At 45.5% G+C, this 13,398-nt stretch overlaps 1 protein-coding gene across 2 annotated transcripts in view; it reads left to right on the plus strand.

Annotated features, from left to right (window-relative positions):
- The first annotated feature begins 11,282 nt into the window (after window positions 1-11,282).
- The window catches only part of Xpo4 (exportin 4), a 94,992-nt gene continuing 92,876 nt past the window's right edge, over window positions 11,283-13,398 (plus strand). For both annotated transcript variants that reach the window (XM_057786165.1, XM_057786167.1), the window contains exon 1: window positions 11,283-11,588. In XM_057786165.1, coding sequence (XP_057642148.1) covers window positions 11,520-11,588 — 69 coding nt within the window. In that variant the 5' untranslated portion in view covers window positions 11,283-11,519. The remainder of the gene's footprint in view (window positions 11,589-13,398) is intronic.

Raw genomic sequence — 13,398 nt, forward strand, 5'->3', positions numbered from 1 at the left:
GGACTGGGAAGTGAGTGAGATTTGGGTGCATGATGTGAAATTCCCAAAGGATTAATAATTATGTTATTAAAAAAAGAAAAAAAATATCCAGATGGGATATAGTACCTTGGAGAGGAAAAGTCGGGCTCTTGTTAGGGGTCACTGTTTTTATTTATTTATTTATTTATTTATTTAGATTTTTTGAGACAGCTTTGGAGCCTGTCCTGGAACTAGCTCTTGTAGACCAGGCTGGCCTCGAACTCACAGAGATCCGCCTGCCTCTGCCTCCCAAGTGCTGGGATTAAAGGCTTGCACCACCACTGCCCGGGAAGAGGTCACTGTTTTTAGAGATTAAGCTGTGGAAGGTTATAATGAAGAAGTAAAAGGAGGAGGGAATAGGGTGAGAGAAAGAAAAGATTGTAGTATGGAGCCGGGCGGTGGTGGTGCACGCCTTTAATCCCAGCACTCGGGAGGCAGAGGCAGGCGGATCTCTGTGAGTTCGAGACCAGCCTGGTCTACAAGAGCTCGTTCCAGGACAGGTTCCAAAACCACAGAGAAACCCTGTCTCGAAGAACCAAAAAAAAAAAAAAAAAAAAAAGATTGTAGTATGGGGCAGCGGAGCTGATTCCCGCCACCCGGCTAGCTTTACCCAAAATAATTACACAGAAACCGTATCCTTTTAAACACTGCCTGGCCCATTAGTTCCAGCCTCTTATTGGCTAACTCTTATATCTCGATTAACCCATTTCTAATAATCTGTGTAACACCACAAGGTGGCTTACCAGGAAAATTCTTAACCTACGTCTGTCTGGAGTGGGAGAATCATGGTGATTGCCTGACTCGGCTTCTTTCTCCCAGCATTCTGTTCTGTTTACTCCGCCTACCTAATTTTCTGTCCTATTAAAGGGCCAAGGCAGTTTCTTTATTTAACCAATGAAATCAACACAAAACAGAAGACTCCCACATCAAAAGATATGGGAAGAAGTGGGGGGCTGAGGTGCAGCTGGAGAGGTGAAGAATGCTGCTGGCATTCAGACATTTCCACCAGCCTGCCCTCAGGGGCCACAGAAGGACATATCATTGTCAGCCACCAACATGGGACATCTTGTGCACTCTTTGTGTGCGCGAATACTCCCTTAGAAAAAGCAAGGGCCTTCTCTCCCTCTTTTTAATTCTGCTCTCGCTCAGTTCTCCACCCTACCCTCCAATAAACCTCTCAGGTGGGCTCTGTTGCTTGGTGTGACGTTGTGGAGTCCCTTGATGCCAACCCCACCAGGGTACCTACTGTTATTAAATCACAGTAAATTACAAAGTACAAATGCCCTATAGTAAGCTGAGGGGAACGCAAACAGGGTCCCAAAACCTGAGAAGTGTGCAAAGGCATTGTGAGGCATGTATACAAAAGTGAAAATTAGTGAACAGGAAGAGATAAGAAGACTGGATAGTTGAAAGGGGAAGTTCTCAGACCTCACTGGCTTTAGCACCACCAAGTTGTGTGTGTTGGAGAAGGGCAAGCGGAAGCTGCTGATTCCTGTGGCCCCAGAGTTCTTGGGGTTAACTGTATTTCACTTGGCCATACCCATTCCTAAAGCCTGGATTAAGTCAGTAGGATTTCTGCTCCCAACACTCCCGTTGGAGGGTTCCTATTCATTGCTGCAAGCAGTGTTGACCACTAGAGAACATCGTGGGCTCTGACATCTTTGAAAAGGAGCTGTCAGCCCATTAGTTAATTCTCATCCGTAATTCCTCCTTTCTGTCCACTGCGGTCAAGCGTCTGGTTTCTGGACCCCAGCATCCCTCTGCACCCATTGTTCAACAGTCCCTTTTCAGCTCAGCACAGAGGCACCCCCCCACTCAGGTCCAGCACTACCAAGTGTTTCTCAGCCATTTTCAGACCCAGCAGGCCCATCTTTGATCAACACTCCACGAAATAGCACTGTGCACTTTAAACACGCACCACACCACCATCAAATTGAAATTTCCTGGGTTTTTCACCTGTGTTAGTTATTTTCCTGTCGCTGTGCTTAAACATCATGACAAAAAGCAAGTTAGAGAAGAAAAGAGTTTATTTTGGCTCATGTTCCAGAAGGATAGCGTCCATGATGGTGGGAAAGGCATGGGACAGTCAAAGAAAGCATGGTGCCGGGAGTAAGACTCTGGCTGGTCACATTTCATCCACACACCAGGAGTAGAGAGATGGGGCAGGAATTGGGGTGAGGCTATCATGGTACTGTCATTTCTCAGATAGTATCTTTTTTTTTTTTGTCTTTCACTGACTTGGAACTCCTAACTGGGCTAGGCTGGCCGGCCAGGGAACTGCAGGGATCCGTCTGTCTTTGTCTTCTTCATACTGGGGTTACAAGCACACACAAACCAACTTTTTTTTTTTTTTTTTTTTTTTTTTTTTTTGGTTTTTCGAGACAGGGTTTCTCTGTAGCTTTGGAGCCTGTCCTGGAACTAGCTCTGTAGACCAGGCTGGTCTCGAACTCACAGAGATCCACCTGCCTCTGCCTCCCAAGTGCTGGGATTAAAGGCGTGCGCCACCACCGCCCGGCTGTTTACAAACCAACTTTTATGTTTTTTTTTTTTGGTTTTTTTCGAGACAGGGTTTCTCTGTGGTTTTGGAGCCTGTCCTGGAACTAGCTCTTGTAGACCAGGCTGGTCTCGAACTCACAGAGATCCGCCTGCCTCTGCCTCCCGAGTGCTGGGATTAAAGGCGTGCGCCACCACCGCCTGGCGCAAACCAACTTTTCAAAAAATTATTTTCCCTTTATTTATGTGTAATGTGTGCCTGAGTGGATGTATGTACACTCTGTGCATGCAGGAGCCCATGGAAGTCAGAAATGGCATTGGGTTTCCTGGAACTAGTTATAGGTGGTGGTGGTCAGCCACCATAGCTGCTGTGACCTGAACCTGCGTCCTCTACTGGAGCAGTTAAGTGCTCTTAGCCACTGAGACACCTCTTCAGCCCCCTATTTTTATTTTATTCTTTCTATTTAGGGATTGAATTCAGATCCACATGGTTGCAAGACAAGCACTTTATGGACTTAGCTAGTTCGTTCTAGGTTGCTTCTCTGTTGCTGTGAGAAAAACCATGACCTTGAGGAAGAAAGGGTTTATTTCAGCTTATGGTCCATCATTGAGAAGCCAGGGAAGGAGCTTGAGGCAGAAGCCTGGAGGAGGAATTGAAAAGGGGAAGGTGGAGAAAGGCCGCTCATTCTTTAGTTCTGCACGGCTTGCTCAGCTTGTTTTCTTTTTTTTTTTTCTTTTCTTTTTTAAATATTTATTTATTTATTTGTTAAGTATACAATATTCTGTCTGTCTGTATGTCTGCAGGCCAGAAGAGGGCACCAGACCTCATTACAGATGGTTGTGAGCCATCATGTGGTTGCTAGGAATTGAACTCAGGACCTTTGGAAGAGCAGGCAATGCTCTTAACCACTGAGCTATCTCTCCAGCCCTCAGCTTGTTTTCTTATAAAGCCCATGACTCTGCCCAAGGGTGGCACCACCACAAGGGGCTGGGGGCTGGGCCCTCCCATTTAAATCATTAATCAAGAAAATGGCCCTCTGGGTGGTGGTGGCACACACTTTAATCCTAGCACTCGGAAGGCAGAGGCAGAGGCAGACAGTTCTCTGTGAGTTCGAGGCCAGCCTGGTCTACAGAGTGAGTTGCAGGACAGCCAGGGCTACACAGAGAAACCTTTGTCTCGAAAAATCAGTAAAAAAAGAAAAAGAGAGAAAAGAAAATGTACCATAGCCACGCCCCTAGGACAATCTGATGGAGGCAGTTCCTCTTCCCAGCTGTCTCTAGTTAGCACTGAAAGACCCGGATAAATCCAGACCCCTCTAGTAGAAAAAATAGAGCCAAAAATCTAGCAGAAAAAATAGAGCCAAAAATCTAAGCAGGGAGAGAAGAATCAAAAATCTAGATTAGCCAGTTCAGTGACTGTTTCAGGAACTAGCTGAAGATAAAGTTAGATTATAATCTTGAGAAACAGGGAGTTACCCGCTTGTGATTATCACTGGTATTTTCAAAATTTTATGCTTTCTTCCCTTAAATACCCCTTCTCCCAGCTACTTGGGGTCGAACTCTCTATCTCTGCGTGGGAAACGAGTTTTGGCCCCAGTGCACTGGTTCCTGTCCTGTCAATAAACCTCCTGTGATCGCAGCAAGGACGGTCTTTCATGAGTTCCTGGGGGGTCATGTTATCGCGAGACTTGAGTGAGAGTCTCCCGGCTCTGGAGGTCTTTTTTTTTTTTTTTTTTTTTTTTTTTTTTTTGGTTTTTCGAGACAGGATTTCTCTGTGGCTTTGGAGCCTGTCCTGGAACTAGCTCTTGTAGACCAGGCTGGTCTCGAACTCACAGAGATCCGCCTGCCTCTGCCTCCCAAGTGCTGGGATTAAAGGCGTGCGCCACCACCGCCCGGCCTTTTATTCATCTTTTTTTTTTTTTTTTTTTGGTTTTTCGAGACAGGGTTTCTCTGTGGTTTTGGAGCCTGTCCTGGAACTAGCTCTTGTAGACCAGGCTGGTCTCGAACTCACAGAGATCCGCCTGCCTCTGCCTCCCAAGTGCTGGGATTAAAGGCGTGCGCCACCACCGCCCGACTTCTGGAGGTCTTTGAGCACCAAGTTGACAAGACTGTGGTACACTCCCCAGTCCCGTAAAGACACTTTTATAAGTCAGCTTTGTGTAGGCTACTGGTGGGAAGAAGAAAAAGAAACACTAGCTTATAGTTTTGGTGGTTCAAAGTCTTAGACTAGGTAGTGTTGAGCATTGCTAGGCTTCTGTGGCCACAGGGAACTGTCACGAGAGAGAAGGGCATTTCATTTCAGAGCGTACTTGGACCCCCAGACAAAGTGGAGAAGCTGGCAAGGCTCCACAGCCTTGAAACATTTATAGACGGTACAGTAGCAGCTCACACCTTTCATCCCTGTACTCAGTGGGAGAGGTGGCAGGTCTCCAAGTTCGAGGTTAACCCAGTCTACAGAACACGAACACAAAAAACTCTTTAACAGAACTTATCGATGTAGTCATGTGATTCTGGGCTTTTGTGTGTGGTTTCAATGTTGCTGGGAATTCTGATCACCAAGCCAAGCTCCTCTCTTGTTCTAAGTCTACTCTGATTTCCAATGTCTTTATGATCCAGTCATGGTAGATTGTGCATTTCTATGATTTAAATTTCACCTAGCTTATTCAGTCTGCTGACATACAATTATTTACAATATTCCCTTTCCCTATACTCTTTCTCTGTAAAATCAGTTATAATGTACCAATTTATTTATGATTGTACTTTTTTTAAAAAAAGCAAACCTAAAGGTTTGTTAATTTTGTGGATATTTTCAGAAAACAATGCTTAGTTTTTTTGACTTTATACTGTTTTTAGTCCTTTATTTCTGCTTTAAAAACTATGTTTATTTCATGTGTATGTGCATGTGTGTGTATGTATGTGTGTGCGTATGTTATATATGTGTGTGTATGTGTGGTTAGAAGATAACTTGGTAGCAGCTTCTCTCCTGCTGCTATGTTGACCCGGGGTTTGAACACAGGTCATCAGATTTGGTGGCAAGCACCTTTACTCACTGAGCCAGCTGGCCCAGCTCTCCTTAATCTTTTTCTTCATTCTTGCAGTTTTAGTGTTGTTCTTTTTTCCCCTACTTTAAGTTCTTTTTTAAAAGGGATTTATCTATACATTTATTTATTTATTTATTTATTTATTTATTTTTGTTTTTTGAGACAGGGTTTCTGTGTAGCTTTAGAGCTTGTCCTGGAACTCGCTCTGTAGACCAGACTGACCTCAAACTCACAGAGATCTGTGTGCCTCTGCCTCCCAAGTGCTGGGATTAAAGGCGTGCATCACCACCACCCAGCTGAATTTATTTTATTTTATTTTATTTTTGGTTTTTCGAGACAGGGTTTCTCTGTAGCTTTGGAGCCTGTCCTGGAACTAGTTCTTGTAGACCAGACTGACCTCGAACTCACAGAGATGCACCTGTCTCTGCCTCCCAAGTGTTGGAATTAAAGGCGCACCCCCCAGCTGGATTTATTTTATTTTTGATCACATGTATAAGCACACAAGTGCAGGAGCCCTCAGAGAAAATTTCCTGGAGGTGGACTTACGGATGGTTGTGAACCTGGGTTTAAGTACTGGTAATTGAACTGGGTTCTCTAGATCAATACACTCGTAACTAATGAGCATCTCTCCATCCCTCTAGTTCAAGTAGCCAGCCTACTCTTTCTTTTTTCCCTTCTTTCTTTTTTTTTTTTTTCTTCAACTTAAGGTCTTCTTGCCTTCATTCCCTGATGGGAAGAATGAAGGCATGTACCACTAGACTCAGCTCTTCTTCTTTTGGGGTGGGGAGATTTTTTCATTTTTTGAGACAGGGTTTCTCTGTGTAGTCCTGACTGTCCTGGAACTCGCTCTGTAGACCAGGCCAAACTCAGAGACCTGCCTGCCTGTCTCCCGAGTGCTGGGATTAAAGGTGTGTGCCACCACTGCATGGCATTCAGTTCTTGTTTTAAGAAAATGCTTATAAATACACATTTTCCTCTTCTAAAAATTACATTTATTTAGCGTGGGTGGGGTGTATTATGGAGCATCTGCAGTGTCAGAGGGCAGTTTGTGGGGTTGCTCCTCTCCTGCTACCATGTGGGGCCTGGGGGATGACTCAGGTTGTCAGGTTTAGTGGTAAGCACCTTTACTATACGTATACTGTAACTTTGGCACATGGTGTTATCTCTCAGAATATTTTCCAGGTTCCCTGATTTCTTCTTGAACATTTATTTGGTTGCTTATGTGTGTACTGTTTAATTTCTACATATTTGTAGATTTTTCTAGTTTTCCTTATGCCATTAATTTCCTGTGTCATTTCACCCTAATTGGAAAAGATACTTCATGTTACTTTAAAACACAGTCCCAGGGGCTGAGAGATGGCTCAGAGGTTAAGAGCGCTGACTGTTCTTCCAGAGGTACTGAGTTCAATTCCCAGCAACCACATGGTGGCTCACAACCATCTATAATGAGATCTGGTGGTATCCTCTTCTGTGCTGGAATACATGCAGACAGATGCTGTATACATAATCAATAAATAAATCTTTAAAAAAAAAAACAACACAGTCCCAGCATTTCTTAGGAATGGTACTGAACTGCTGTGTATATCAGCTTCTCCCCCGTGATTCAGGCTTAACAACAGCACTCTTAGCCGGGCGATGGTGGCGCACGCCTTTAATCCCAGCACTCGGGAGGCAGAGGCAGGCGGATCTCTGTGAGTTCGAGACCAGCCTGGTCTACAGAGCTAGTTCCAGGACAGGCTCCAAAGCCACAGAGAAACCCTGTCTCGAAAAACCAAAAAACAAAAAAAAAAAAACAAAAACAAACAAACAAACAAAAAAAACCCCACCCCCAACAACACCACTCTTCTCACAGGGCTGTGAAAATTAAATGAAGGAAAGAGCAGCATCTCCGATGTGCTGGTTTTGAAACATTATCATAGTATCACTCTCAAACTGGAATATTTAGTATTGATAACAAATTGTTGAAAATTGTTTGTGTCTGAGTGCTTGGTTGCATGCATGTCTGTGCACCATGTACGTACGTTTATTTGATCCCCTGGGACTGGAGTTATGAGCAGTTGTGAGCCATCATGTGAGTGCAGGCAATCAAACATGTCTCTCCAGTCCATATATATATTGTTTTTTTTTTTTTTTTTTTTTTTTCGAGACAGGGTTTCTCTGTGGTTTTGGAACCTGTCCTGGAACTAGCTCTTGTAGACCAGGCTGGTCTCGAACTCACAGAGATCCGCCTGCCTCTGCCTCTCGAGTGCTGGGATTAAAGGCGTGCACCACCACGGCCCAGCTTAAATTCTTTTAAAAATATTTATAGTTGGTCAAATCCCAATGGCTTGGGAGGTCACAGGGTCTAGGGAAGAACCTACAGCCATTGTTTTGCTAAATGACATACTTACGCTTTTACCCATGTATTAGTGCTACCCTCCACCTTGACCAAAGAAGATTATCTCTCTACTCATCAGCATTTAGTATAGACTCCACACTGGTTAAAGTGTTGAGAATAAGTGTCTACTGAGGTTTCAGTTCTAAATGGGACATCTATGTCAACCCTTGTCCCCAAGGACTAAGAATCATCCAGGAAGGGGGGGAAGAAAGAAAGGAAGAGTCAGAGGATCAGGAGGAATGCTGTGAGATGCCCTTTGATGGACATGACGTGGTCATTGCACCCAGGAACTCAATGCAGCTATGATCTCCTGTCAAGAACATGTCAACGACATCAGTCAGTATTCCAACAAGCAGCACTAATTAGTCTCAGGGGACAGGGCTGAAGAGATGAACTGGTGGTTAACAGCACTAGCTGCTCTTTCAGAGGACTTGGGTTAGATTCCCAGCATCTACATGGTGGCTCATGATTGTCCATAACTTCAGTTTCAGGAGATCTGACACCACCTTCTGACACCTCCATAGACACTACCCATGCACAAGGGACACAGACATAAATATAGGCAGAATTCCTACACACATAAAACAGAATTTTTTTTTAATGATTTTTATCGAGCTCTACATTTTTCTCTACTCCCCTCTCTACTTCTCCCTTCCCCTTCAGTCCTCCCCCAAGGTCCCCATGCTCCCAGTTTACTCAGATCTTGTCTTTTTCTACTTCCCATGTAGATTAGATCTATGTATGTCTCTCTTAGTGTCCTCATTGTTGTCTAAATTCTCTGGGATTGTGGTTTGTAGGCTGGTTTTCTTTGCTTTATGTTTAAAAACCACTTATGAGTGACTACATGTGATAATTGTCTTTCTGTGTCTGGGTTACCTCACTCAGAATAATGTTTTCTTTCTTTTTTCAGAATAATGTTTTCTTTTTTTCTTTTTTTTTTTGGTTTTTCGAGACAGGGTTTCTCTGTGGTTTTTGGAGCCTGTCCTGGAACTAGCTCTTGTAGACCAGGCTGGTCTCGAACTCACAGAGATCCGCCTGCCTCTGCCTCCCAAGTGCTGGGATTAAAGGCGTGCGCCACCACCGCCCGGCTAGAATAATGTTTTCTAGCTCCATCCATTTTCCTGAAAAATTCAAGAGGTTGTTATTTTTTTCTGCTGTGTAGTATTCCATTGTGGAAACATACCACATTTTCCTTATCCACTCTCCGGTCAAAGGTTGTTTCCAGGTTCTGGCTAGGACAAACAAAGCTGCTACGAACATAGTTGAGCACATGTCCTTGTGGCATGATTGAGCATCCTTTGGATATATACCCAAAAGTGGTGTTACTGAGTCTTGAGGAAGGTTGCTTCCTAATTTTCTGAGAAATCGCCACACTGACATCCAAAGGGGTTGTACCAACTTGCACTCCCACCAGCAATGTAGGAGTTTTCCCTTTTCCCCACAACCTCTACAGCATAAGTTGTCATCAGTGGTTTTTTATATTTATTTATTTATTTATTTATTTATTTATTTATTTATTTATTTATTATGTATACAATATTCTGTCTGTGTCTATGCCTGCAGGCCAGAAGAGGGCACCAGACCCCATTACAGATGGTTGTAAGCCACCATGTGGTTGCTGGGAATTGAACTCAGGACCTTTGGTAGAGCAGGCAATGCTCTTAACCTCTGAGCCATCTCTCCAGCCCGTCATCAGTGTTTTTGATCTTGGCCATTCTTACAGGTGTAAGATGGATCTCTGAGTAAAACAGAATTTTTATATATATAAAATCAATAATATATTGAGCCTTCAGGCTGGCCCAGGTTCACACAATTCTTACAGGAAAAGCAGTCATGAATGGCATCTTGGCTAACTTTAACATCTGGTAATGAAGTCAAAGGCACTTCTTTTATTTCTCAAGCAATAAAACATCTCATTAATTTACTTTCTCAAAAAAAAAAAAAAATCTGGCTGAGCATGGTGACACACGCCTTTAATCCCAGTGCTGGGGAGGCACAGGAGGCTGGTCGGGTCTACACAATAAGTTCCTGGACAGCCAGGGTTACATAGAGAAAGCCAGTCTCAAAATAAGGTGTGTGTGTGGTGGGGGTGGAGAGATGGTTCAGTGGTGCTGCTCTTCCAGAGGACCTGGGTTTAGTTACTAGCACCCACAGAGTAGCTCACAACTGCCTGTAACTCTAGTTCCAGGGGATTTGACACCTTCACACAGACATACATGCAACCAAAACACCAAGGCACATAACATAGTAAGAAATAAATGATTAGAAAATACAATTCTTTTGCAGACACACACAGGCAAAGTCTCAGGGAAAACCAAAAAGCTTCAACAGAAGGAACTCACAAATGGATGTAGCCCCAGAAGGTAAAAAAGGCACTTGGTAGCGGGTTCAGGAAAAAGCCGGGAGAAGTCAGCTCAAAACAATGCAAGTACTTCACCCAGGCAGCCCTTTGAACACTGAACCAGCTAATGTCAGGTGCACGTGCCTGGACACAGACTTAGAAAAGAAAAATTGCCGGGCGATGGTGGTGCACGCCTTTAATCCCAGCACTCGGGAGGCAGAGGCAGGCGGATCTCTATGAGTTCGAGACCAGTCTGGTCTACAGAGCTAGTTCCAGGACAGGCTCCAAAGCCACAGAGAAACCCTGTCTCGAAAAACAAAAAAAAAAAAAAAAAAAAGAAAAATTAAGACAAACAGCAACAACGACAACAACAAAGGCCCTAAAGAACGGGCACCGCACTGCAGTCACTGTAAAGCGCCTTTCATCACTGAACCTATACTTAGCACTGCTATTATCAACTCCTGAAGCACAATGCTGGTGGCTGCGAGCTCTTAGTGGATTCAGGAAAACAAACCAAAAAAAAAAAAAAAAAAAAAAAAAAGAGCCTTTGATCCCAGCACTCAGGAGACAGAGGCAGGCAGGTCTCTGTGAGTTCGAGGCCAGGCTGGTTTACAGAGCAAGTTCCAGGATATCCAAAGCTACACACAGAGAAACCCTGTCTCGGAGGAAAAAAAGAAAGAAGAAAAGGAGAAAGAAAGACAGAAAGAAAAGAACCAAGCATTTTATCGTCGGATGCCCCTTCCTCACAGTAGGAGCAGGAAACGCTTGAGTTTTGGGTGTAGGTGCACCTTTAGGAAAGCAGCAGTAGAGCGCTCCCAAAGCTAAGAGATGCTGCTCCATGCCAGAGACAAGATGGGCACCGCACCGGCTGGACACCCGTACCTTGCCCCGCACCTAATGGGCTGCGCGGCGAGAGTTCGAGACCGCGGGGGCCGCACGCCGGGAACCACGCATGCGCAGAGCCCAGAGCAGCGCGGGATGCCCGGCCGCGGCTGACAGAGCAAACCGCCCGGCCTCGTCCGGTGCCGGCTGCCGCCGCCCTCACCCCACCGCCGCGACCCGGCTCACGCCTCTCTCTCCTGGCAGCTGCTCAGGACTCGGCGGTCCCGTCAGACCGCTGAGGGCGCGACGCCGACGGCGGCTGCGACGGCCCCGGAGGCGCGAGAGGCGCCGGGGTCGCGGCGGCGATTGGCCGGCCGCGGCGCCTGCTCCCATAATGCAGCGCATGGCGCGTCATTGAAGAGAGACCATGATGGCGGCTGCGCTGGGGCCCCCAGAAGTGATCGCTCAGCTGGAGAACGCGGCCAAAGTTCTGATGGTGAGAACGCCGGGCCCCGAGAACCGCAGGATCCGTGGGACTCCGGCTGGCTCGACCGCGGCAGGCCTGCTGTCCGCTGGCCTGGCGGCCGGGAAGGGCCTTGGGATGAACCCTGAAGTGGTGGTGGCGTGGCGCAGGATTCTCCATCCTACTTTCCTCCTGTCTCGGTCCCTTACTTTCTAGAGCTTCTCCTCTTCCCTGGCCGCCCTGTCTTCTGCCTGGCATTGGAGTGTAGTGGTGTAGGATGGAGAGTTTCCTGTGCCTCCTGCTTCGCCCTGTATATCCCGCGCTGAGCAGACTGGGTAGCAGAGCAAGGCACGGGAGGGAGCTTGGGGTGAGCCCCGTAGGAGTTGGGTCAGGGTACAGTCTTGGGACTGTGTGCATGACGCTGAGTAGTTGATCCTGTTAGGGGAGGGATGGCACAGCCTGGGTGCTGTTTGCAACCCTCGTTCCCTCGTGCATCGGGTCCCCTAGCTCTTTGCCTGACTTGCAGGCAGCTCTGGGTAACCGCAGCCCGCACGTGGACCGAGCGGAGCGGCAGGAAGGAGGGAGGCCAGTCTTTAGGACCAAGGTCGTTGGGGCCAAACTTGGTCCAGGACCGAGCTCCGTGTGCGTTTCGAGTATTGGAAAGCTGACTCTGTGGTACTCGGTAACGTAAGTCTCACATAGTTTGATGAGGGTGTTTTGAGCAGGACGAGTCAGGATTATAAACACTATTCCACACAGGGAGCAAAAGTAAGGATAAACTTCGTTCGATTACTCAGTAAACTGTGCCTTACGTTTGCTGACTCAGCTTGATTTCTTTTATTTTTCTTTTTGTAAATTATTACAACTGCGTTTGTAGATTATTATTTTTGAAATTTGTAGGTCCTTTTTTTAAAACTTAAAATGATTTAGACTTTCTAAGAATTGAATGCAGCCCGATTTTTTTTTTTTTTTTTTTTTTTTTGGTACCCGGACTCTTTTAGCTTAGTTGTGTTGAGCATCATGTTTAGGAAAATTTTAGCTAGGGCCTGGAGAGCTGGCTCAGTGGAGCACATGATGCTCTTCCGGAGGACCTGAGTGGGTTCCCCGCACCTATGTCAGGTGGTTCCATTCACTTGTAACTCCAGTTCCAGGGCACTTGCACTAACATGCACATACCCACACATGGAAATAAACACATAATTAAAAAATAAATTATGTTAAAACGTTTAAAAATAATGCTTGAACCAATTCTAGCGTTGTTATTAGTACCATCCGTCAAGTTTTGTCTCCATATACAGTATCAGATGCTTTAGCTTTTGGAAGGTGAGAGGAGGGGCTGGAGAGATGGCTCAGGAGTTAGAGCACTTGTGGCTTCCTCAAGGACCTGGGCCTGAGCACACGTGGTGACTTACAACCATCCTTGACTCTGCTTCCAGGGGATCCAATGACATCTTCTGACATCTACAGGCCATGCAGATAAAAACTCATAAATAAATCCTTAAAAGATTTGGGATTAAAAACTTAAGCTTAATAAAAGTTTACTAAAATCTCCAAATATAGCGTCCCCACAATACCTGAAAATTTCTGAGGAGTTAGGGGTATTTTTTTGTTTGTTTGTTTGTTTTTCGAGACAGGGTTTCTCTGTGGTTTTGGAGCCTGTCCTGGAACTAGCTCTTGTAGACCAGGCTGGTCTCGAACTCACAGAGATCCGCCTGCCTCTGCCTCCCAAGTGCTGGAGGGGTATTTTTTTTTATTAGATTAAACAACACAGCAGTGCTCTAGTATTTAAGTTGATAGGTTACTTGATGGTGTACGTCATTGGCCTCATGGAATGTAGTATTTG

The sequence above is a fragment of the Chionomys nivalis genome, chromosome 12 (assembly GCF_950005125.1).
Source record: "Chionomys nivalis chromosome 12, mChiNiv1.1, whole genome shotgun sequence".
NCBI lineage: Eukaryota > Metazoa > Chordata > Mammalia > Rodentia > Cricetidae > Chionomys > Chionomys nivalis.